The sequence below is a fragment of the Azolla caroliniana genome, unplaced genomic scaffold (genome assembly GCF_043228905.1).
Source record: "Azolla caroliniana isolate FFs.n. ecotype wild unplaced genomic scaffold, voAzoCaro1.0.p SCAF_12, whole genome shotgun sequence".
Taxonomy (NCBI): domain Eukaryota; kingdom Viridiplantae; phylum Streptophyta; class Polypodiopsida; order Salviniales; family Salviniaceae; genus Azolla; species Azolla caroliniana.
The window spans coordinates 13,763,212-13,789,729 of NW_028230447.1; the positions used below are offsets into that span (position 1 = coordinate 13,763,212).

At 40.3% G+C, this 26,518-nt stretch overlaps 3 protein-coding genes across 3 annotated transcripts; 2 read left to right on the plus strand and 1 right to left on the minus strand.

Annotated features, from left to right (window-relative positions):
- Positions 1-5,855: 5,855 nt before the first annotated feature.
- Positions 5,856-9,389, minus strand: LOC147857162 (pentatricopeptide repeat-containing protein At3g09040, mitochondrial-like). The gene is made up of 2 exons (XM_087328784.1): positions 9,101-9,389; positions 5,856-8,989 (listed from the first exon to the last, which is right to left on the minus strand). Exons 1-2 carry the CDS (start codon positions 9,273-9,275, stop codon positions 6,672-6,674), a joined length of 2,493 nt encoding a protein of 830 aa, XP_087184910.1. The 5' UTR covers positions 9,276-9,389; the 3' UTR covers positions 5,856-6,671.
- Positions 9,390-12,020: 2,631 nt separating this feature from the next.
- LOC147857163 (pentatricopeptide repeat-containing protein At3g09040, mitochondrial-like) lies at positions 12,021-15,622 on the plus strand. Its single transcript, XM_087328473.1, has one exon. The coding sequence runs from the start codon at positions 12,022-12,024 to the stop codon at positions 14,596-14,598; it is 2,577 nt and encodes an 858-aa protein (XP_087184599.1). The 5' UTR covers position 12,021; the 3' UTR covers positions 14,599-15,622.
- A 1,466-nt stretch (positions 15,623-17,088) lies between these two features.
- Positions 17,089-19,415, plus strand: LOC147857164 (pentatricopeptide repeat-containing protein At2g13600-like). Its single transcript, XM_087328474.1, has one exon. The coding sequence runs from the start codon at positions 17,164-17,166 to the stop codon at positions 18,877-18,879; it is 1,716 nt and encodes a 571-aa protein (XP_087184600.1). The 5' UTR covers positions 17,089-17,163; the 3' UTR covers positions 18,880-19,415.
- Positions 19,416-26,518: the final 7,103 nt, after the last annotated feature.

Below are 26,518 nucleotides of genomic sequence, written 5' to 3' on the forward strand. Positions count from 1 at the left end.
GGTAACACCTGGCACGTCCGTGGGACAGTGCCTTGCAGGTCGAACCCGAAAATCCGCAAAAAAAATATCGGAAAAACTTGAAAATATTGCGACCTCGAAAAATCAATAGAATTGAAAAAAATACTATTGTACATTAGTCTTCTTCCAAAATAGACAAAATGTCGTGCGTCTACTCCGAGGCATCTGGTTTGTTGGTGAGGTCGACCGAGAGATTGGCCCTTTGATTTGGTTCTGGAAGCACGTCTTGTTCTTCCCTTATCTCATTCTTCGGAATGGTCGGATGGGCTGGGTCATCTGGTGCCGCTTCTTGTTTGTCCTGCTGATGAGCCAAATCCTCGGGCTCCTGCCCTTGTGCTTGGCACATCGGATCCTCATTTTGCGGCTCTTCTGGTCCCTGTGTTGCACTTTCGAGCAATACTTCCTCTATTCCTTGTGTAGAGACCACTGTATCCTTCTCGGCCTGGAGGCGCTCATGTTAGTACCCATCCATTTCAATAGCGAGAAGGAGTTGATTGTTATCCATGGGACAAATGGCACGAGGTGTGAAATGAATCTAAAGAGACGAGTAGGTCAAGTATGAAAAAAGAGGGGAATCGACCGAGCACTAGCAGCCGAGGAAGGTAGAACGAAATACATTCAACCGGGATTAAAGGGCTGTGAGTTATGATGGAGTAGTTGAAGCACGCAAAGGAGAGAATAGGCTATATAAGGCATGGAGCGGCAAAAGAAAGCGGGAGAGTGAATATATACATATGTTATGACATAGAAAGAGAGAGAATGACTAATATAGTCGGTCGTGTTGCCTTTGTAATTGATACATACAATAATCAATACACATACTTTTTGGGTCATCTCTGTGTCTGTTTCCTTAATATGTATTTTCGATTATGTTATTCCTAAGTCGTAAGTGGAAAACCGGTGGTGGCCGGCTATCATATAACTGTTCGGCCTACTCGTCCCTATCGTAGTCCCCTACGCAACCACGATTCCTTGACCCAATTACTCCCTTGTTTCCCCAAGAAGGAGACAAGACAAATTGGCACACCCGGTTCACGTTGTGAGGTCACAACGAACAACGTAGGAGGAAACCACAACCGCCATTACGATGCCTAACTGTAGCACGCGATCTCGTCTACCATCTGGCTGCACAGAGCCAATCGAAGGCGCTTCTGACTCCATGCTTACACAACAATTGTTGCTGGAGCCATCTGAGTCGCACCACTCTCCGCTGCCAGCACCAGACACTTACATGGCTTCTCACACCGTTTCGCCTCACAGTACCCCCGAAGTCAACCAAGTCGAATACAACCCATTCCCGGCGCTACCCGAAGATTTAGACTTCAACACCATGCCGTATCCGTATCAGCAGTGCACGGATGACCCCGACGCTAAATCACACATTCGCACCTTCTTGTCGACATGGCAAGCCAACCACTCGACGTAGCGTCTGACTGCTGCTGAGGTGGACTTGTCCAAAATCGCGGAGATCACATTGTCTCTCAATGGACCCGCTCACAATAAGATGATATTCCCGCCATGATCTTGGGGAATTTATGATGTTTCAGGATGTTCACACTCGACTCCTCGAACTTTTCCATTGAGAGATACCCAAGCAAGAACTCCTCCACCAGTTCTACGCAATCGCATAGGAGACGAATGAAACGGTCTCCCAACTGGAATTCAATAGGCACAACGACTTCCAAACTTAATGCCAGCCAAAACGGTGTGGAATTTATACTCGTTTTGAAAGTCAAATATCCGAAAGACTTCCTAAGAACGAGTTAGAACAGAAGTGACTTGAACAACTACTCCAACTCGGGGAAAATCGGCTCGCTAGTCTCAGCCAATTAAAGCATGGTCAGAGGAAACGAGAAGCCTTCATCGATCGCCATCGGAAAGGGTCAGAAAAAACATTCGAAATCGGTAAAGTAGTCCTAGTTTTTCAAACCCGGCTTAGATCGATGCCAGGGAAACTCCGTTTCCACTAGACAAGGCCCTTTTTGGATCATTAACGAATTCAACGGAATGTTCCAACTCGGAATATTAGCCGGTGGCATGATGCCGAAATGGGTCAATGGGTTCCAATTAAAACCATATCTCGGCCATACTCTACCCAACCTTTTCGCCGATAAGAGAGACGGTCACGATAACCCCATGGTGGGTGGAACACGGGGGCCAATTGCCTCTATCACGGTAACCACCCTACCTACCCGATATTGTATACTTTATGTAAAAAAGAAAAGAAAAAAAAGAATGACCCACTAAGTTAAGTATTTAAGAGCATGCACAACACACGAATAAAGAAAGTACAAACGGGTTTTCAACGCGTGGTCTTAAAACCTTATTATGGTAGGGAAGATTTTGAATCTAGGGCACAAGGCCACCTATCGAGAACTGAGGCACATACATAAAGGAGGGCACCACACACACAACACTCACACACGCACATAGCCTTCAAGCTCTCTCACCTTCTGCACCAAGGCTCTCTCGTTCTCACACCCCCTGCTCAAAAGCCTTCTCACGCTCTCGTTCTCATTTGTGTTACATGGTTGTGTCTGTTACGCTTCCACACACGCTATTCTTTTACAACAACTAACTCCACCAAACTTGTATCGTCCGTTTTACTACCGAGCATAATTATTCGACCACTGAATGAGAAGCTTTAGGAATGATCTACAATGTGAACAAATTTTGTCACTACCTTCTCAATCCGAAATTCACATTTCATGTCGACCATTCAACATTACTCTTCCTAGTGTCGAAGCAGTCATTAACACGCAAGCTAGCAAGATGGACATTACTCTTGCAAGAGTTTGAGTTTGATATCATTCACCAACCAAGAGTGCAACATGTTGTCGCCGATTACCTAAGTCGATTAGATTTAGGGGAGTCGGCAAATGGGGTAAAAGACGATTTTCCCGACGAACCTTTATTTCATATTGAGGTAGCCGATTCAGCAAAAGGCGACAAAGAGCCTAATGACAAATGGCTTAATGATATGTTGCAATTTCTTACAATGGGCTTACCACCTCAGGATATGCACCAGGATGAAAAGAAGAGATTAGCGTTACGAAGTCGGAATTTCTATGTCTTAAATGACACTCTATATCATAAAGGAGCACACGGGATATGACATCGTGCAGTTCGACAACATGAGAACGAAGTAGTTTTAAGAGAAGCACACTATGGCATTGCAGGAGGACATTATGCTGGAGACACTACGACACAGAAAATTTGGAGCAGTGGCTTATGGTGGCCGACAACTTTGAAAGATGACATCAATTATGTAAGCAATGTATTTTGTGTCAGAGACTAGGCCAACCGATGGAGCGGGCTTGAATGCCACATCAACCAATTCTACATTGGAGCCTTTTCAGAAGCGGGGATTGGATTTTGTTGGTCCATTTAAACTGATAGCAGCTCAAATAGGTAACAAATATATTATCATGGCTACAAATTACTGTACCAAATGGATCGAAGACAAAGAACTCCATGATAATACAGCCGACTAGACAATGAAGTTCCATTATGAATACATCTGGTGTCGATTCAGATGTCCAATCGAGTTAATCAGCGATCAAGGGTCACACTTCTTGGACAAAGTCATCCATGGATTAAAGCGTACTATGTGATGGTGCACAAAAAGAGCACACCATATTACCCTCAAGCAAATGGGTTGGCCAAGTCCACTAACAAAATTTTACAAATGATCCTTAAAAAGATTGTAGATGAGAATCACATAGATTGGGATTGAAAATTGCATAGTGGTCTTTGGGCATACATGACAAGTTACAAAACAACAATTCAATCAACACCCTTTTGACTCGCCTTTGGATTAGAAGCAATAATGTCAATCGAATTTCAAGTACCTAGTCTACGCTTGTAGGTAGTCGAACAACTAAGTGAAGAAGAATCGGAGCAACATTGACTTGAAAAACTATTGGAATTAGAAGAAGCTCGACTACATAGTCTATGGCGGCTCAAACACGACCAATGAAAACGAAAGGCGTTTGTCGACCGACATCGTCACAACAATGAAAAATTATTTGAAGTCGGCAAACTTGTTCTATTGTTCCAGACTAAGATGGGTCAGATGCCGGGTAAATTAAGATTCCGATGGACAAGACCATTTTGGGCTCAATGGAAGCAAAAGAACGATAAGGTTCTTTTCCCATGAAAGTACAAAACATCCTAGGACTAGTCGAGGTCTAAGTGTGAGTGATCCCAATGGGCGACTACATGAGACTTTTAGCTTGGGACAAGATTAGTTTGAATGAACTTAAAATCTGATTTCACTAAACACACTAATCTTTTTCTTGACACAACATGGCCCCACAGGAGAGTTACTATAGTGTACAAAACTCAGAGTCACACCTCCTGCTAAAAGCAATGAGCCAAAGGTCTAGAATTTATGCTATGCAAACATAGAGGTGGTTCAAACCCCCTAATTGATGAACCAACTACCAAGAAACAATCGAAAATTTTCCCTCTACAAAATATTTCATGTAATGCATACACCCTAAGGGAAATCTTTCCCCTAAAACAAAGAGAAGATATACTTACTTTTAATGTACAAAGAGCAGTAGTAAAAGGAGAACACAAAAGGGCAAGTCATATGGAAGTGAAAAAGAATATTTCTATAGCACAAAGATAGTATAATAATGAAACCCAGTTTTGGCTACCAATATGCACCTGCATTCAAAACTTAGGTCCCAACTCACAAATTCTCTCCTTATTGTGCCACAAATTCTCAAAGTAAGTCGTTTAAAAGGTATACATTAGGGGAAGTGAGGTCACTGACAATTTACAAAGGTGTTATGATCAAACAAATGTGGTATGTGTCGAAGGTGTAAACCAAAAGGCATAGTTTGGTTCCATGAAAAGCCACAAATTTTGGTTTCCAAGATCAACCCAGCTCTTGCACAGAAGAGGCACAAGACTACCACCATGTATTATGATTATCACTTGCAAAAGCGGAACTCAATTAGGGTAGACATTCAAGTGTACAACAAGCACAAACATGCAATTAGTATCAGTATGGAAGTATGCTCATCCAATTGCAATCGTATATATAGAAACTAAGAAGCTAGTGAAATGCCTCTAGCCTAAAAACCCAACAATGTACCACTATCTTGAAATCTACTAATCTCCAAAGAAGTCACCAAATTCTTCTCCAAAGTATAAACATGCATAACAAAAGCAACTAGTACAAAATCAACACCATTTGATCATGTAAAACACATAACTAATGCTAGGTAGGTAAGACCTTTTACCATTTTCGTTTTCACATTTCTCTTCATTTTTTCTTGTCGTTTTGAAAACCTTGCTTTGTTCCTATTAGCTCATATTTGTATGGACAAGAAACCTACAATGGTTCCATCCATTTTGTAGTTGTTGGGTCCATTGAAGTTCGACCCTCACCATGGGCTCTCATAGGTCAAAATTGGCCTCTTTATGGACGATAAAAATTCTAATTCTAATCTGTAAGTGCAGCAGCAGCAGCAGCAGCCTTCAAGCATCTTCAGCACCTTGCAAAATTCTCACAATGTGTGTATCCAGGGTGAATCAGTAACTACCAAGGGAAATTGCAGTATGTGGGTCTTGTAAATGTGAGCTGATCCTCGTCCCCTATGCGGAGTTGGGGGTTTATATATTATCCCCATGTCCTCCATATCAAGAGAATTTTGAACTCATCTCAAGGGCCGGTTAAATCTTCTAGATTCCCTAGATAGAAATTTCCACTAAAATATCGATTATTTGTTACTCACTACGACCACTAAAACTGATTTGAAAGATGTTGATGTAGAATGATAATACATTATTGTAAAGCTGTAACTAATATAATTGTATATGTAGTTAATCAGTTATATTTCAAATGTGTGAAGAATTTGGTAATGTGAACATCTCTGAAAAGAGCTCAGGTTCACCCTATGCATGCAATAAATCTGACCATGACTGCAGTAGTGAATTTATTGTCAAAAAGAGTGACTTATCGATTGGTCCATAGCTGGAGAGATTCAAACTATCAGCAATGCAGGCAAATTTCATTCTCTGAGCTTTGCTTCTCTTATTTAGTTACCTCTGTATAGAATAAAGCCAACCACGCTGTCCAACATCGGTAGCGTTGTTCAAATCACTTGCTTGTTACGGCACCCAAAGAGGCCAAATACTTGTATGAAAATGACTTTAAAGGGACCTTCATTGGATATTGGGAATGCACGAAACGGTTTACAAAGGCCTTGGGGTAGGCCTAACACGAGGGGGCAATTTGCTATCATTTTGTCTGGGAGTACTTTGCCAATGTTTTTGACAAAAGTCAGCTTCTTGAGCACCATTCTTATAATTGTTCCATTCATCTCCAGCCAAGGATGAACCCTCTGTATGGTCCTATCAATGGCTTGCCAATAAATAAATTTGAGGGCCTTGCAGGACTTACAGTGAAGAAAATCTTGCAATTATTAGATTTATTGTTTTCAGAGCTTTTTGGACCTCTTTGATACCATCTGTTTGGATGATATTCTGATTTACTCGATGACTCTGAAGGACCACGAGCAATATGTTGGAAGGTTCTTCAAAAGCTAAGTGAACATGAACGTTAAGCCACGCTAGAGAAGTGTCAGTTCGAGGATGATGCAGAATCCCTTGGCTATCTGTATCACCCCTCAAGGTGTCTACATGGATCCAGACTTCACTCTCATGGTTTCAATATACTGGGCTTCTTCTTGCATCCCTAGAGTTGCATAAAGATTGGCCATGAGCACATAAGGTGCTGCAAGTTTATTATCCAATTGAATGACACGATCAAAAGCCAATCTCCCAAGCTTTGTATTTCCCCATTTTCTACAAGCACCCAACAATGTAAGCCAAACTGAGGGATCTTCTGAACATGAGATTGTCATCATGACTGACATCGCCTTCTCGAAGTGCCCCGCACACCCAAAAACCACCACCATGCAAGTATGGTGTTCTAACATGGGTACAATCCCATACTTTTGGCCCATGTTCTCATAATAAAATTGGGCTTCCTCCAATCTCCCTGAGTGGCCACACGCATTTAGCACACATAGGAACGTAACCTCATTTGGGGATAGAGCCTCCTTTTGCATTTGTTCAAAGCAGTTCATCACTTTGTGACAATGACCCTCTAGTGCATATGCTGTAATAAGCACATTCCATGACACTAGATTTCGCCTCGGAAGCTCCTCAAACAGTCCCTGTGCTTTTGCAAGCATGCCGCATTTGGCATACATGTCCACCAAAGCATTGCCAAGCATTGTATTTCCTTCCAGCAAGCCCCTATTGGCAATCTCATCATGAATTTGTTTTCCCTTGTCTATAGCTCCTTTTTTGGCACAGGCCTTTAGGATGCAAGTGAAGGTGACCCCATCTGGGGAAATGCCTTCTTTTTGCATCTGTGCAAAGCACTTGAGTGCTTCATTAGTTTGTTCATCTTCAACATACCCTGCAATTAGTGCATTCCATGAAACTATGTCCCTCACGGGAAGTGTGGTAAGAACTTGCTGAGATTTTTCGAGCATTCCACATTTGGCATACATGTCCACTAAAGAATTTCCGAGCACTATACTCTTCTCCAGCAAACCCCTATTGAAAATCACACTATGCATTTCTTTACCTTTGTCAAGAGATCCTGTACTGCTGCACGCCTTTAGTACGCAGGTAAAGGTCACCTCATCTGGAATGCTATCTCTTTGCATGTCTGCAAGGCAACTCAGTGCTTCATGAACTTTATCATGTTGGGCATAGCCAGCAATCACTGAATTCCAAGAGACTTCATTCCGAACCGGGAGTTCTTGGACCAGTTGCAATGCCATGGCAAGAGCACCACATTTGGCATACATATCAACCAAAGCACCTCCAAGCATAATGTTGTCATCAAGCAATCTCTTAGCAGCAATCATAGCATGAATTTGTTTGCCCTTATCAATAGCTCTCAAGCTGCTACATGCCTTTAGGATGCAAGTGAAAGTGATCAAATTTGGAGATAGGCCCTCCTTTTGTATCCAAGAAAAACATTTTAGCGCTTCATGACCTTGATCATATTGGGTATACCCTGTAATTAAAGCATTCCACGAGGTTACATTTCGACCTCGAAGCTCCTCAATCACTTGTTGTGCTTTTACAAGCAAACCACATTTAGCATACATATCTACCAAAGCATTTCCAAGCAGGATATTTTCCTCTAACAATCCTTTATTGGCAATCTGCTCATGAATTTCTCTGCCTTTTGCAATCATTCCTGTATCTCCGCAGGCATTTAGGATGCAAGTAAAAGTGACCTCATCTGGGGAGTGGCCATCCCTTAGCATTCTCTCAAAACAGATCAATGCTTCATGACCTTGCCCCTGCTGGGCATACCCAGCAATAAGTGCATTCCAAGAAACCACATCTCGGGAATAAAGCTCTTCAAGCACTTTTCGAGCTTTAGAAAGGGCACCGCATTTAGCATACATATCTATCAATGCAGTGCCAATTAATATGTTTTCCTTTACCGAGTCTTTATCGATGACATTATCATGGATCTGTTTGCCCTTTTCAAGATCTCCAGTAATTCCACATGCTTTTAGGATACCAATAAGAGTGACCTCATTAGGAGAGAGGCCCTCCCGTTGCATCCTTGAGAAACAACATAGTGCTTCATGACCTTGCCCATTTTGGACATACCCTTGAATTAATGTATTCCAAGATACAACATCTCGATGAGGAAGCTGATCAAGCACTTGTTGTGCTTTTACAAGGGCACCACATTTAGAATACATATCGACTATAGCATTGCCAAGAACAAGATGCTTCTCTAGCAAGCCTCTATTCATGATTTCATCATGAATTCTTTCACCTTTATCAATAGACCTCGTCCTACTACAAGCATTCAGGGCACAAGTCAAAGTGACATCGTCTGGATATGGCCCCTCTCTTTGCATCGTTTCAAAACATTTTAGGGCTTCGTGGCCATGCCCATTTTGTACATACCCTGCAATTAGAGAATTCCATGAGATTACATCTCGAACACTAAGCACATCAAACACCGCTCTAGCTTTCGGGAGCACACCACATTTAGCATACATACTTATTAAAGTGTTACCAATGTAAGGGCTCTTTTCAAGTAATGATTTCTCGAGGATAACATCATGTAATCTCATGCCCTCAGAGAGATTCTTCTTCTTCCCGCATTCCTTGAGTAATTTCACAAACATAAAGCCTTGCATTTTGCATCTTTCAGCTCTACTCTTCTTCCACCACTTTCCCCATTCCCCCATTCGTAAGTATATAGGTTTCTTCTCCCCAAGAGTTTAGCATTGCCAAGTCTACCCTCAGCTTCGTCCATGTGTCCTAAATCTGGTTATTCAGACTCGGATATACATATACTGTTATACATAATAATCATATACATATACATATATATACAGAACATCTATGGCTCTCAAAATGCATGATGATCATTGTAAAGGCTCATTAGAAATGAGAAGGCCCATTTCGGAGAAAAAACGCACTACTATAGACGATGCCGCCCAAAAGTCTCGAGAGTATGTATGAATACACCTTCCTTCCTTTTGGGTTTTATTGGGTCGGGTTGCACTGTTTACCACCACTCGCGACTTGCTACCCTCAGCAATTAATCGTTCCGTATAAGACTTGTCTGTCTTTACATGGACAAATGACTCCTGCAAGTTTGTACACGAGGTCTTGTCCTGAAGGATACCTCATTGAGACCCCCCCCCCCCCCCCCCTTCTCCATCCATCTACAGTTTTGGCCCCAGGGACGCCCTCTCCAACACCTAACAAACAAAGTTTTCATAGTTTTGTCTCAAGTTAGTGGGGCTTATTCTCGTGCTAAGCTGACACCGAGTATCGTTGATTCAAGCTACGAAAACATGATGTCAATTGGTAAAGAAAGCTCACTTTTTACTACATCGATATTGGCATCGTCAAATCATTAACATTTTGGATGACCAGAAAACCTTCACAATCTTACAAAGTAGACAATATCTTAGTGTTTGAATCCTTTAGAAACCCATGTTTTTACAACTTGTTCCTTGTCTCTCTAAATACTCTATGCATCCAGCATTTGAGGTAGACGGTTTCCGTTCCATATGCTATGGAACAAGGAACGTGCTTCTCCATATCTTCCTGTTTGCAGCAATTGTTGTATGGAAACAACATGTCATCTTCCCTGAGTTTGCAATGAGTTGTTGATAATTTGGTGTTGACACTTGTAGTTTCCTTGAAGATTTCCTTAGGTTGATTGGCAAATATTGACTCAACTTTTGCCATTTTAACTTGGGTAGTTTCCTATATTGGGTCTTGCATGTGCCCCTATTCTTAACATTTCTTTGTCCTTCGCTCTCATTTCGGCCTTTGTGGCCTTTGTCAATTGCACAAACCTTTGTATGCATGGTGCATTGCCTTCTTTGTCTATGGATTACCGATGAAATGTTGACATGAATAAACAACAATAAACCTCTCAAATGTGGTCAAATGGAGAAGGTCATTGCTTTTAAGGTGGTTGATGAGTTGACTATGGGGGTTATTAACTGATTGCATTATAGGGAACCTTGGAAAGAGTTCTAGAGTGTAAAAGAATACGTATGGACGCGTATGCGGAAGACACGGTCGGTTATTCGGAAGTATAACAATTAGGTAAACACAGAGAATGGAAATATGTAGTGAGAGAGAGATAGAGATAGAGCAAACAACAAAACTTCTATTATCAAATATTCTCTCTGTACATATAATGTGCTCAGTGAGCACTATTTATACAAGTCCTCAAAATGACTGACAGAAGTACTGTGAAGTGCGTCAATGCTCATAAATGAGCTACTCACGCTAACACCTAAAATATTCCTACGAGGAATATTGGTCCTAATGGCGTGCCAGCTCCCCACCAATCTGACCTAGCCGATCGGTCTCCGTCCGATCCAAGCCTAACCGATCCGGTTCTCGGCTTCTTAAGCCAATCCGGCACAAGTTGAGCTTGCTCGCTCAACATAGAGCTAGTTCTTCAATCCATTAATTTAGGAGTACATTATAGTTCTTATTTGTGGATAACGTCTATCCCTTCATACCCTCTCATCATATTCATGCTTGGGGTTCATAGGTTACCCGTATCCTTCCTATAGTTTCTTTGTGATTGATTCATCTTAACGTTTACTCCATTGAAGAAAACGAATGCATTCTAATGCATAATGCAAAATGATTGCCTTCATACTAACAATCGACAACGGTTCGGTTCGGTTTGAGAGGGTCCAAACCAAACCGTTTAAAATTTTTGAAACCTGAACCAAACCCCGAAACCGTTAAACATTTTTCAAACCATTAAACCATTAAACCGTAAAAACCGCGGTTTCGTGGTTTGGTTTCGGTTTTGAACATAGGTCAAATTTTTAATTTTTTAAAATTTATAATATTTCATGATTTAAAATTTTTAAGATGTTCCTAAAATGTGAGAATAAGGTCTAAAAATGAAAAGATTCTTTAAAAACAAATTTTAAAATTTTTTGGAATTTTTTACAATTTAAAGAAATAAAAATAAAAAACCGTTTAAACCGCGGGTTTTGACTGTTGAAACCGAACCGAACCATTTAAAAAACCCAAACTTGAACCGAACCGTTGAAACTGCGTTTCGCGGTTCGAACCGTTGCCGATTGTTACTTCATACTACATATGTATATGATATAAGCAAAACTTTAGACTTTCCATAACTCATTGTTTGTAGCTTTATTATGGGTAGTCAATTTTCAAAGCCTTGTGACTGGAAACATTGAGATTGCGGATTTGCGGGTTGAAGGCTGAAGTATTTGGTTTGCCGTTGCATCATCAAACAAAGCCAAATTTATCATATAGTGATTTTGACATCCATTCCTTCCTTGCGGAGTTCCTTCTTTCAACATAAAATTGAATGCATAGGAATGTTTCCTCTCGCCTTTCCTTACAAGAGATGGTCCTGGCCCCATCATGTGTTGGGCGAAAGAATTCATCATCTATGTAGAGATGATGATGATGATGATGGAAAACAGTAATCAGCAGATTAATGGTAACACATTTGTGGAGTTGCTCAAGGCTTGTGCCAAGAAGAAGGATATCTGTAGAGGGACTCAAATACATGCTAACATTCTCAAGAGAGGTTTGCTTGAGAAGAGCCCTTACCTAGCCACCACTTTGATCAGTATGTATGCCAAGTGTGGTGAGCTCGGAAAAGCTCGGCAAGTGCTTGATGACCTTCATGTTAGAGATGTGGTGTGTTGGAATGCTCTCATTTCAGAGTATGCCCGACAACAGCAAGGTCATGAAGCACTAAGTTGTTTCGAAAAGATGCAACAAGATGGTATCTCTCCTGATGGGGTCACCTTCACTTGCATCCTTAAAGCTTGTGGAAGTATAAGAGCTATTGACAAGGGCAAACAAATTCATGATGAGATTGTTTGTCGAGGATTGTTGGAGAAACATGCCATCCTCGGGAATGCTTTGGTGGATATGTATGCTAAATGTGGCATGCTTGCGAAAGCATGTCAAGTACTGAAAGGGCTTCCGGAGAGAAGTGTTGTCACTTGGTCTTCAGTGATTGCAGGGTATGCCCAAGAGGGACAAGGCCACGAAGCTCTCAGTTGTTTTGAAGAGATGCAAAAGGATGGCATCTCACCTGATGGGGTTACCTTCATTTCTATTTTGAAGGTATGTGGTTGCATAGGAGCTATTGATAGGGGTACACAAATTCATTGTGAGATTGTTAAGAAAGGCTTGTTAGATAAGAACGATGTACTTGGCAATGCTTTAGTGGGTATGTATGCCAAATGTGGTTTGCTTGGGAGGGCACGAGAAATGCTTGAAGTTCTTTCAGTTCGAGATGTGATCTCTTGGTCGACACTAATTGCAGGATATGTCCAAGATGGACGAAACCATGAAGCACTCATTTGTTATGAGCATATGCAAAATGAGGGTGTTCATTCGAATGAGGTCACTTTCATTTGCATTCTTAATGCTTGTGGAAATGTTGGAGACATTGAAAAGGGCAAAACTATTCATGATGAGATTATAAATAGAGGGTTTATGGAAAAAAATGTCCAGGTTGGGAATGCATTGGTCAGTATGTATGCCAAGTGTGGTCTACCAGCAAAAGCACAAAAAGTTTTTGATCAGCTTTCCGCAAGAGATGTTGTCTCTTGGTCTTCATTGATTGCAGGGTATGCCCAAGAAGAGCAAGGTTTTCAAGCACTTGATTGCTTTGTGCAAATGCAACAAGAGGGCATTCCACCTAATGAGGTCACATTTATTTCGGTTCTGAAGACCTGTGGCAGCATTAATGCAATAGACAAGGGCAAACAAATTCATGAGGAGATTCTTGCTAAGGGCTTGCTCAAGCACAATAATATTGTGCTTGGCAATGCTTTGGTGGAGATGTATACCAATTGTCGAGAGCTTGCAAAAGCACGAGAAGTGGTCAAAGAACTTCTGGTTCGAAATATAGTCTCTTGGAATCTACTGATTGCCGGGTATGCTCAAGAAGGCCAAGCTCATGAAGCGCTAAACTGTTTTGAATGTATGAAAAGAGAGGGCGTCTTTCCAAATGAGATTACCTTCACTTGCATACTCAAGGCCTGTAGTTGCGTAGGAGCTATTGACAATGGCAAAGTCATTCACAATGAGCTTGTCTGTAGGGACTTGCTAAAGGAAAACATTGTGTTGGGTAATTCGTTGGTGGATATGTACGCCAAATGTTGTTTATTTGAAGAAGCAGGCCACGTTGTTGAAGAGCATTTTCTTCACAATGTGGTATCGTGGTCAGCACTAATTGCAGGATATGCTCAAGATGGTCAAAGCCATGAAGCACTTAACTGTTTTGCACGTATGCAAAGGGAAGGAATCTCTCCGAACGAGATCACCTTTGCAAGCATCTTGAAGGCATGTGGGAGCATAGGAGCTATTGACAAGGGCAAACAAATTCACCATGACATTGCCAATGGGGGATTGTTGGAGAGAAATATTGTTGTGGGCACTGCTCTGGTAGACATGTATGCTAAATGTGGCATGCTTTTGAAAGCACAAGAGGTGCTTGAAGAGCTTTCTATTCGGAACATTGTCTCTTGGAATGCATTGCTTGGAGGATATGCTCAAGAAGGGAATTGCCACGAAGCCCTGAATGTTTTCGAACGAATGCAAAAGGAGGGTCTCTTTCCAAACGAGATAACCTTCTTAGGTTTGTTGAATTCATTCGCTCACTCAGGAAAGTTGGATGAGGCCAAATTTTATTATGAGGATATGAGTACAATTTATGGAATTGCATCACAGTTTGAGCATTATGCTTGCATGATGATCATTTGTGGATGTTTAGGCCGCTTTGAGAAGGCGATGTCGGTGATTAAGATGATGCCCTCTTCTGATGATCCGTCAGTTTGGCTCGCACTCTTAGGTACTTGTAGGAAATGGGAAAATGTGAAGCTTGGGAGATTGGCATTTGATCAAATAATACTATTGGATAATACTCTTGGTGCCGCTTATGTTCTGATGGCTAAGATTTATAAAAATGCAGGCATGCATGAGGATGCCAAAGAGGTAGAAGACATGAATCCAGCTTGTAAGAATTAAGGAATCCACATTTAAGGGGTCATTCTGATGAAGTCAAAGTGGTTAGCGCAGCAACGACGAGTTGGAGTTTGAGCTTCGAGACGTTAAAATCTTGAGTTGAAGTTTGGATATGGTGTCTATCCTAAGGCTAGGACCATTCAAAGATGCAAGCATAGATATGTTCTTAATACCATAGGAATCATACAAACAATTAAGAGCTCCCTCAAAAAAAATCTGAATGTACAACAAGGACTCAAAATAGCTGAAGTACTTGAAAGCCTTTGGATAAGTTGTCGTACAAATTGATCATGGGAGAGAAAACCAAGCCAATAAAAATATCAAGGGTAATCTCTGACATACCCTTTAGTTGTTTTCTTCTTCCCCGATGCCCTCCTTGGTTAACCCTCAAAAGATAGAGAAGAGATGAATCACCATAGAATTGTGCAAATAGAGTATATAATTGCTCAGGATGGCATTGCTAAGAGCATTTGGGAAGTGATGAAAACGTAGGGGTTTTGTGGGAGTGATTCCCTAAAAACCAATGACAGCAAGTGAAATCATAAGACATCTTTTCTCAAAAGCTAACAAAAACCTCCTGTTCACAACCCTCGAATATCACGTATGGAAGGATGCATGCGAGAAGGACTTGCATGGAAGGATGACTCCCTCTCACTGACTCGACTGAGACTATGTTGTAGTGTTGAAATTATTGCTTTGAGGTCATGCACTCATTGATCCACTAGCTGTGGCCAATGTATTCCATTTCACATATAACCTTGAAAGATGCTGAAAAGATGGATGTTGACAAATACATGGATCATGATCCACTAGATGTGGCCAATGTATTCCATTTTACATATTACTTTGAAAGATGCTGAAAAGATGGATGATTGTGAGTAATTTTGCACTCATCGTGGTCTTGCACAACAAAAATGTCAAAAGGTCTGGATTCTTTTCGCTGACAATTATCCAATATTCTGAGTGATTGAGAGCATTGAGTACTTGATATCCAATTATAAATGGAATGGATGTGTAATTTTGACAACTCGTGGAGAGGATGCAACCATGACTAAAACTCTATTCATCAGTCATATGAATGGAAAGAGTGGCTGACTTTGTGCATCAAATTAAAGAACTAATATCCTTGTAGATTCTTGTGGATCGCCTGAAAAACAAGTTCTAAGATCCAAAAACTCAAAAGACAAGCTGTTATGCATGGGATTAGTGCTTCACATGTCCAAGAAATGAGATGTACTCTTGTCAAAGGATCTATCTCTCCATCACCCTAGACATCCTTAAGAAACAATACATGTCTAAATAAATGGGAGGAGAAATGATCCTTTCTTAAATACATCCATCTTCTTCTCCTCCAAAAGAGATTACCAACTCCTACAACATACAAACTTGTCGTCCCACCTTCACAACAATCCATAAATCTGCCTAGGTCTTAGTGATGTTGCATTAAAACAATCCTTTGGGGTAGCGTTAATTCATCCCTCAACCTATGAACATACTCTTGCCTAAAACACACAATTTGAAGCTCACACCATTGAATGAGGATTGGCACCCAAAACATAAAAATATTTAATTGTGCTTGTATGGAAGTCAAATAATATCCTCTCTAAGTAAGTAAATGGCAATGAATTGTGTGCATCATGCTAATATGTTGTTGTAAGACGCACAATGGAATGACCCCTTCATGGAATTTCCGTCATGCAATCCCCCCTTTGTGTGATTCTTTAGTGGATTGGCCTTCCTGCAATTCCGTTGTGGATTGCTCTCGCAGAATAGCATAACATTTGTACAATGAATGAGAGTTCATGGATTGAATGGGCGCTCTTGCAAACCCCCGAAAAGATGATGGAACAAATCCCCTTTTTGTCTCTCCCCATCCCATTTTATAGTGAGAGGATAGAGAGACCCACGCATCGCAATAAATGCACACACCTGCCCATTATTCATCTAGACTCCAAAAAAAGATAGATTATTCTCATCTATGCACGTGTTAAGATATGAAATCTTGTCTTTCACCAAAGGATTAATACCCTTCAACCTTTTGGCTATTCACTTCATATTTTGATTTTGTTCATATGTATACATATTTGCACCCTTTTTGTGGCTATCATGTTCTCCTTTTTTTACCCTTGGACCTGCCACATCATGACAACAATATTGATAATATGTAGCGGGAAACATGTGTAGACCACATGCTTGAATACACAAAGGCTCTACCCCTACTGACTGATACAAAGGCTATATCCCTATGGACTGGTACGAAGGTTCTATCCCGACGGACTGATACAAAGGCTCTATCCCGACGGACTGATATAGACATGGTTAGAATTCACGAGAAATTTCCAGAGAGGTCATCCAAAGGTTTTTGCTTTGGATAATTTTGGACATTTACTTGGGGGGGCCTAAAGCATCTACATTTCCACACAAAGGCATATAATGGTGGCAGGTTTTTCCAAGGAAGAATCAATGGAGGCAATCAATTAGCTCTGATGATTTCAAATTTCAATATTTCTACTTCTGATTAGAGAGAACAGAGTATAGAGTGAGAAATGGAGCTTTCCCAGGACAGTAATGGATGGAGTGAATGAGAAGAAGAGAATGGAAAATGCCCAAAGAAACCCAAACGACATGATTAACAGCCACTCTCTGATGCAGGCATCTGCATTTGTGGAGTCACTCAAGGCCTGTGCCAAGAAGAAGGATTTGTATACAGGTAAAAGATTGCATGGTGAGATTGTGAAGAAAGGTTTGCTTGAAAAGAACCCTTATATAGCTACCACTTTGATACACATGTATGCCAAATGTGGCGCTCTTTCAAAAGCTCAGCAAGTGCTCGAAGAGATACATGACAGGGATGTGGTGTGCTGGAATGCCCTCATTTCAGGATATGCCAATCACGGGCAAGGTCAAGAAGCCCTAATCTGTTTCCACAGAATGCAAGGGGAAGGACTCTCTCCCGATGCAGTTACTTTCACTTGCATCCTCAAGTCTTGCGGCAGTATAAGGGCTATTGGCAAGGGCAAACAAATTCATGAAGAGATTGTCAGTAAACGTTTTCTGGAGAAAAATATTGTGCTTGGCAATGCTTTGATTGACATGTATGCCAAATGTGGCATACTTGGGAAAGCACACCAAGTGCTCGAAGAGCTTCCAGTTCGGAATGTAGTCTCTTGGTCGTCACTGATAGCGGGGTATGTTCAAATTGGGCAAGCTCCTAAGGCACTCGATTGTTTCGAACGCATGCAGAGGGAGGGCATCCATCCTAACGAATTTACCTACACTTGTGTTCTGAAAGCCTGTGCTAACATAGGGTCCGTCAACAAGGGAGAAAGCATTCACCAGGAGATTGTAGATAAGGGGTTTTTAAAGCAAAGTATCATGCTTGGCAACGCTGTGGTGGATATGTATGCCAGATGTGGACTACTTCAGAAGGCACAAGAAGTGCTCCATGGGCTATGTGTACGGGACACTGTCTCTTGGTCTGCATTGATTGCCGGGTATGCCCGAGAGGGGCAAGGCCATGAAGCAATCAACACGTATGAAAGGATGCGGAGGGAAGGACTTTCTCCAGATGAGGTCACATTCACTTGCATACTGAAGGCATGTGGCAATGTTGGAGCTATTGATAGAGGCAAGGAAGTTCACGATGAGATTTTGAGTCTGGGCCTTTTGGAGAAGAATATTGTGCTTGGCAATGCCTTGGTTGATATGCATGCCAAATGTGGTGTTCTTGAAAAAGCACGCGAATTGCTCGAAGAACTTCCTTCTCGAAATGTTGTCTCTTGGTCTTCAGTTATTGCAGGCTATGCCCAAGAGGGGCAGGGTAATGAAGCACTCAGATGTTTTTCAAGGATGCAAGGGGAAGGCCTTGCTCCAGATAACGTGACCTTTCTATGCATTCTCAATGCATGTAGTCACTCTGGGAAATTGGATGTAGCCCAAACATATTATGAGAATATGAGCAGAAAATATGGGATCTCACCAAAAGTAGAGCACCATACGTGCATGGTGGCTGTTTTTGGATGTGCGGGGTGCTTCGGGAAGGCAATGTCTGTGATCAAGATGATGCCATCTTCAAATAATCCATCGGTTTGGCTTGCACTTTTAGAAGCTTGTAGAAAATGGGGAAATGTGAAACTGGGGAGATTAGCTTTTGATCATGCAATACAAATAGATCATAATCTTTCGACGGCATACACACTTATGTGTAAGATTTATGCAGCTGCTGGTATGAAAGAAGATGCAAAGATGGTTGAAATCATCAGAGTAAGCACGAAGGGATCATGAATCAAGTTGTGTGCCACTGTTTATTTTTCTATTCTGGGTACATGCTTAAGCTTAGCAAGTTGGAATTGTTGAGAAAGAAACTTAGATGTGCATGTTTTGGACTTCTATGAAAGAATGGACTTGTATGCAAAATGACTGTTGATTGAGCTGAAACAGGATGTTATCTTCTGGACCACCAATTATTCAGGGGATGAAATCACTCCGAAATTAAAAGTAACTTTCAGACAAATTTGAGAGGTGTTGATGATAACTAGAAAAATTTAAAGCATGAGGAGCCCCAATACAATCACCAGAAATGCATAATTATGGGTAACATATTCATGTGATTTCAAAGTAATATAGCAATTATATTTCTCATGGGGAGTGAGGCTGGACAGAAAGAAGTTTATGCAAAATTGCCATGGAATGGAATGAAATAGTTGCCTATAAGATAACAATATTTGTTGAAGGACTAGTTTGTACCTATAGAGAGATTGACAGTAACTGGTAATATTTCAGTTTTTGTGAAGTGAACCTCACAAGTTGGAGGAATGATAAATGTACGCCCAAGAAAGTGAAATAATATGCATCCATATAAATCCATTCATGTGGAAATTAATCAACGTTGATCGGTTTCTATTTAAAAAGATTTTGAAATAAAAATCAGGTTCCCAAAAGTGTGGCATTAGGTGTACATGTATTATTGAATAATCCCATATGCATTATTCATAAGATTTACCTTCACAAGATAATTGTGCTCATTTTCAGCTCATGTAGCATAAGAGCAGATTTTCTCTTCATTGAGAAACAAAAGTAGTTGAATACCTAAGGCGAGTTCTTGTGCAAGATTGAATTCTGTTTTCCAACAATATCATTCTCTTAGAATAGGAATTGCAGAATTTTAATCACTAACTGCTACACAAGACATTGGCATTATGCATGTCTAACTTTCGATCCTTGCCAAAGCCCAAGATTATATTTAAAATGTATCTCCTGGAGACAACAAATAATCATCACCCAGAAGCACCTAGTGGACAGGCCACATCAACCCTTAATGTCTGACCCTCAATCTCTTCACATAACCAAAAGACAAGCAAAATAACCATCTCACATAGAAAATGTCTAGTTTTTATTGTATAGGATATCTTCATTTTGTAGATTACATAAAGTGCACTTACATGACCATGAAGCACAACAATAGCACTTTGTCTTCTGTCACAATACAAATGAACACAACAACACGACCTCCTATCATTGATGCAATCGTGAATGCCTTCTGCTTCTTGTATCACTTCGAGTGAAAGGAAATCCAACTGACATAGGAATATTATTCAATTTTTGGCAAGAATCTGTTTTTTAGTCAAGCTTTTCCTGTTGTTTCATGTTGCAGTGCTTGCTTAACGCTTCATAGGCTCTTCCTTGGCTACATACCATCCCCTCCTTACTCATTTTACAAAGACAACGAGTTGCTTCATATACACCAACTCAATATCACCATGAAGAAAGATAGTTTTTTTATCCATTTGCTCCAACTATATCTCCTCCACAGTGATTTTCAGTAGCATATGGAAATTGTCATCTTTGTGACTGGGATAAGATTACATTGACATGTACACAATTTTGATGCTTCAATTCTTTTTCCAACAAAGCCATCTTTTACACTTCAAATTTGGATTCTCGAATGTGTACTTTGGTCTATATATTGCTCTTTATGGCGAGTCCCTACTTAACCCTATCAACAAATTTGATCAATGGGGTTATCTCTACTAAATTCATTTAATGTCAGATTCGCCATGTGCCCAAAGCTTGATTTTCATGGATTCTGTGACGACATAGGGATCCTTTCTTGTGCTTTTGGGCTCTCCTCAAATCCTTTGTTGCAACATCCAATATTTTGTAATCCCTTTTAGTTGCTCACTCCTCTTCTTGGATTCATAGTTTGCATTTGCCCTACAATCCATGCATTTGCATCTATGAAGTTTTACATGCTTGAACTTTATGTATAAAAGGTTCTAATCCTCAAATCTATTTGACCATTTGCAATTCTACCTTTCTGGGTATTTAATGAAGCATCTTCTCTCTACAAAAGACTACATCACTACTCCAAATCACTCTTCAGGGGGATTACATTCCACAATTGATATCCAAACTTGGCATTAGAACCATATTCGAGGTCTAGTATTGTGGTGTAAAGATATAGGAGACCAACCTTCCGTTGCATAGTTGATACAACAATTTCTCTCTAAAAATAGGAGAAACACACACACACACACACACACACTCTCTCTCTCTCTTTGGTGAAAACACACAATTATATTAATAAATGTGTGAAAAAAACACTACTTGCAATAGGTGTGACAATGGAGTATGCTCACCCATTAACTACACTACATGGGTAGTGGAACATGTTGAATTGCCAATAGGCAAGACAAACACTCCACCAAGAAAAGAATTTCCACTTGCTCCAATAAAGAAAATTGCCACATTAGTATTCCCTTCAACTTTCGTAGATATGCTTTCACTCCATGTCTACCGTTGAATACAAAAGCGTTGCGCATATTCCAATTATGACGCAATCTCCAATATCTCAAAAATAGAAAAACGATCTCCTCTCTGATTTTGGGTCAACCTGTGTAGATTGTGCAAACACCCATTGTCTAGGTGTCAAATAACACCGTAATAAAACTTGCCAAATTTGAGAAATGTAACTCCAAGTCTGACAAGCAATCAGACGTTGTATAAATCGATGAGTACTATCTTCCATTTGAACAATGCAAAAGAAACAATTACCCGTTGCTAATCCACGACACTTTAGAGCTAATCCCAAAGGCGATCCAAATGAAGAACTTTGCTACAAGTGGCAATTTAGAATGCCAACTACGTTGTATGATTTGCCACCACCCATGATCAGATTTGTGTAATCTCCATTCTTCTTCGGCCTTAGACGATAACCATCCAAGAGAATCAACAGAGCAATGATACAAAAGATTAGTAGTCACTTGTAATAATGATGTTTGACCCTTTGAACACCAATCAAGCCACGGTTGTTCTCGTGCATCAATGGAATATTATGTAGTTGTTGCCAAATAAACCCATAATTAGGCGGAATGCGTAATAATTGTCGTGCTTCAGCAAACTCCAAAATTCTTTGAGATGGAGTCTCAACTATATCCCCCATCTCTTTGACCCCCAAACGAAACAAACGATTAAATTGAGAGTGCAATCTCTTCTTTCTTGGCCAACATAAGAACCGAGAAGATACAAGCAACTTTTTTTGCAAAGAATTACAATGCTCTCTACTAGATGATGGTTTCCATACACATAACAAGAGTGATTCTTGCCATGAGGTAACCAAGTGTTGAACACATGTAGAGCCCGGAATCCTAAGTGAAATACATCCATTCAGTAATTGCCACCATGAAGCCTTAATTGTTGTCATCCCATGTGTTAAACCCTTGTTCTCAATGAAATATTGAACAATAGATATCCATGGTTGTGAGTTTGAACACATATCTTGTAATAATGAAAATCTACGAGCCATCATATGCTTAGATAAGTTCAATATTCCAGCTCCCCCCAAGTGCTTAGGGGTTGCTTGATGACTCCATGCAACCCAAGTGATTCCCATCTTATCCCTCTTCTTCCACAACAAATATCGAAGAGGTTGCAAAATAGAATGCAAAGCCTTCTTTGTCCATGGAAACAATGACAAGTAATATAATATCATGGGTTCCATAATACATTGTACAACCTTCAATCGTACATGAAATGGCCAAGATTGTGACTTCCAATACATAAACTTATCCCTCAACTTACTAGACATCCATTCAATCAATTGACCATTTGTAACATTCATTCCTAATGGATAGCCCAAATGTCGAAAAATAGAGCCTTTCTTCACCACGCATCCTTGCCATCCTAAACATTCCAAATCCCTTTCAGTACATGATATGTGACTAGACTTCCTCCAATTAATATGTAATCCGGAAGCCAATACAAATTGGTTCCATACAAGCATCCCCTTCTCAAGATTCTCTTGTGAGGCTTGTAGAAACATGAAAGAATCATAAGCCAAAGCTTGTGCTACTAGTTGCCCTCCAGACGGAAGGTGTAGACCCACAATATCACCATTTGTTGCAAGCCTGGATAACATCACTAACAAGGGATGAGTAACAATAGCAAACAACAATGGACTAATAGGGCATCCTTGACGAACGGATCTTGTGAGGGCAATATCTGATGTAACTCCCCCATTAAGCATTACTCGAGACACCACATCTTGTCTTAATAAAAATATGAGGCGAGACATATGAGGTCCAAAGCCCATTGTATGCATTAACCCAGAAACAAAGGACCAATTAACATGATCATAAGCTTTCTCCAAATCTAATAGCACCATAATCAATTCTTGATGAGTGTTTCGAGCAATATATTCCTACATGCAATAAAACCATATTGGGCGGGATGTGTCAACTTTGGCAAATACTTTTGTAATCTATTTGCCAAGACCTTTGTAAATATCTTATACAACCCCCCCATCAAAGAAATAGGTCTCCATTGATGAAATGACTCTGGAGATGCCACCTTTGGAATTGATTTAATTAGACCAACCTTCCAAACTTGAGGCATACGACCAAAATCCCAAGAATGTTGAAACATCAAAGTTAAGGGCCCCTTTAAAATGTTCAAATATTGCTTAAAAACTTCATTTGTCAAGCCATCCCAACCGGGGCTCTTACCACTAGGAAGATGCCTTAAAACTTTCTCCACCTCATCCTTAGTGAAATCTGCATCCAATTCATGACTAATGAGGTCATGCACAATACATCCAACCACATCATAAAACTCATGACGTGCTCTACTCACCTCATTTGTCATTAACGATTGTGGGTCAATCAACTCCTTAAAGTAATGAACACATATATGTCAATTATTGTAGTAGGATCCACTATCCATTCATCCCCTTGCTTCACATGTACCACATTAGATCGAGTATAAGTAGGATGTAACTCTTGGAAAAACAAATGAGATTGACATTGATTATATATGAGCCCATCCCTCAATTGTTGCATCTTCGCATAACGATAACTTTGGCATTGCAACTGAGAAATAATAACATGCAATTGACTTTGGATATCCAAAAGCTCCTCATCTAATGGTGCATGTATCAATAATGCATTACACTTGGAGAGAACATGTGAGAATCGTCGAACTTGAAGACCTCTTCTTCGTTGAGCATTAGTTACTCCATACATACGACGAATGATCTTAATGTTTCATAATGTGATTTCCCATGCTTTAACTCCTTTAAGATTCACTTCTTGTGAAAAATTTACCAAAATTTGCTCCATGAGAGAATCAAAGTGAGGTTGAAGCAAAAGAGAAGAGTTAAAGCATAATTGAGGCTTTCCAAGTAAAGACTTATACATGTCAATTGCATGACCACAAACCTCCAAACAAATAGGAAAGTGATCTGAAGTTCCTACATCTTGTAAAACTGTCATACGAAGTGATGTCGGTAAAAAAGAATCATTGTGCATCACATATATTCTATCTAACTGAATCCATGTTTGTCTATGTTGAGCGGATTGGAAAGTAAAACCTAGATCATTCCCATGCAACCATGTCCAAACATCCAACTTTAGAACCTCCATAGCCAATGAATCCCAAGCAAGTTGCTCAGGATCATCCATGATTAAATGTCCAGAACTAGATTGAGATGCATCAACACACATGTTAAAATCACCCATAAGTAATCTTGGACGACCAACACATAGGGTTTGACAGAGTGAGCCCCATAATGCAATACGTTGCGTGGCTTGGTTAGGGGCATAAATCCCAACCACCCACACAACCTTGCCAAAAAAAGTGATTTCTAGAACCAAAAACCGACCATAAGGATCATTATGCACCACTTGAGGATAATATTCACCCCACACGATTAATACCACACCTGAATAATGATTATTAAGATGTCCTACATTGAATGATGAATATCCACTCAAATGAACTGTGGATCTTGCTAACTCATGACACTTATGCTCAACTGCACATAATACATCCCATTCTTTATTTAACAAACTTTGCCATAATATATACTTCTTATGAGGAGAACATGCCCCTCACACATTCCATGTTACCACTTTCATTCAATCAATAATGTTATGGGCACACTTGCTCCTTCAGGGCAACCAATGTCAAGAAACTAGTCAAAGCAAGTTCCAATGCTGCATATGGATTTTCATGCACCACATCCTTAGGGGCATCTGTCGAAATCTTTTGTTTAGGTTCTCCTGCTTGATGAAAACCTCGAGAATTCGATGAGTTTACAACCCGTTCCAATGAATCAAACTGAAGGTGAAGGGGTAATCCCTTATCCCTAAATTGTCTTTGCCAAGGAACTTTTTGAGAACCCTCACTAGTTCCTGAATTACCTTTCCAAGTAGTCTCACGAGTAGTGGGCAAACTATTACGTTGCATATTCATTGATTTCCCCTTCGACTTGCCCTTAACTTGATGCCAATCCTTTTCAACAACATCACTACTAGTTCTATCCAAAGGTTTTTTCCCCTTATCTATAACCACCAAACTTTGTTTTTCCATATCCATATATTGAGCTCCCTTATTCTTAGGGCCCAAACCTTCAAGTGAAACCTCTTTATAACCTGCTCTAGATGATGTTCCTTCATCCATAACAACCACAATATCTGACACACCAACATCTCTCCCAACTCCTTCCTTACCATTCCCTTCATTAGGAACCTATAGTTGAAGGACAATGACGATGGCATTCCGCCATAAAGTGACCCCATTCACCACATTCAAAACAATGGCCTACAAATGTGTCCCACTTCAATTTAAAACAAAGTCTTTTCATACCAGGTGTGTTCATACGCAGCCATCCTGGCCTCTTACTATCAAGATTCGAACTCTTGACATGACCATGTTATAATCGAGTGTTATGTGTTAACCACACATCTAGCATATAATCATGTATATACTTCCTCATTGTAGGTTTTAGCTAGCATCATGTACATAATTTCTCCCTTGTATTATTAACACTTGGCACATTCATGCGTACCTACTGCCTACATGCTCTATTGTATCACATGCGTGCAATAGGTATGCATGCCACTTAGTATAAATAGTTGAGTTCACCTTGAAGGAATTCAAGGTGAACAACGCCAGTCATGGACATATCAATCTAGTATTCTCATTTCGCCCAATCTTGTCTCCTTAATCTTCATCTCTATCTTTATGCTCTTGTGTCATTCCGTCATTGCTCCGTCGTAGCCTCATCATCCGTGCTCCGTCTTAGTCCGCGCTTGGTGTGTCCGTGACACTTACGACTTGTATCCCATAACACAAAATCTACACTTATTTGTAGCATTTGCATGTGGAGATACCAACACTTTACCCATTTGACTCATCAACTTTGGTAAAAGTGACCATAAAAAAGCATGCTTACAATCCATTGTTACCCAAACGGGGCATTCTTATTTTAACAAAGCATGATAGTCCACAACGGGGGACCATTGCATTACATGCACCGATCGTTTATCAAAAAACATAGGAACTTTAGCCAACAATGCACTTCAATGTTCCGGTGAACGAAACACTACATCATAAAACCCTCGAGGTTCTGCAGATATATTTTCAA

What these genes read in the sequence shown, in the direction of transcription:
- LOC147857162 (XM_087328784.1), bottom strand. Translation starts at nt 9,275, where the DNA reads ATGGGGGAATGGGGAAAGTGGTGGAAGAAGAGTAGAGCTGAAAGATGC. An exon ending in TGAAAAGAGCCCTTACATTG is followed by an intron (nt 8,990 to 9,100) that starts GTAACACTTTAA and finishes CTCTAATTGCAG; the next exon opens with GGTATGTACAAAATGGGCAT.
- LOC147857163 (XM_087328473.1), top strand. Translation starts at nt 12,022, where the DNA reads ATGGAAAACAGTAATCAGCAGATTAATGGTAACACATTTGTGGAGTTG.
- LOC147857164 (XM_087328474.1), top strand. Translation starts at nt 17,164, where the DNA reads ATGGATGGAGTGAATGAGAAGAAGAGAATGGAAAATGCCCAAAGAAAC.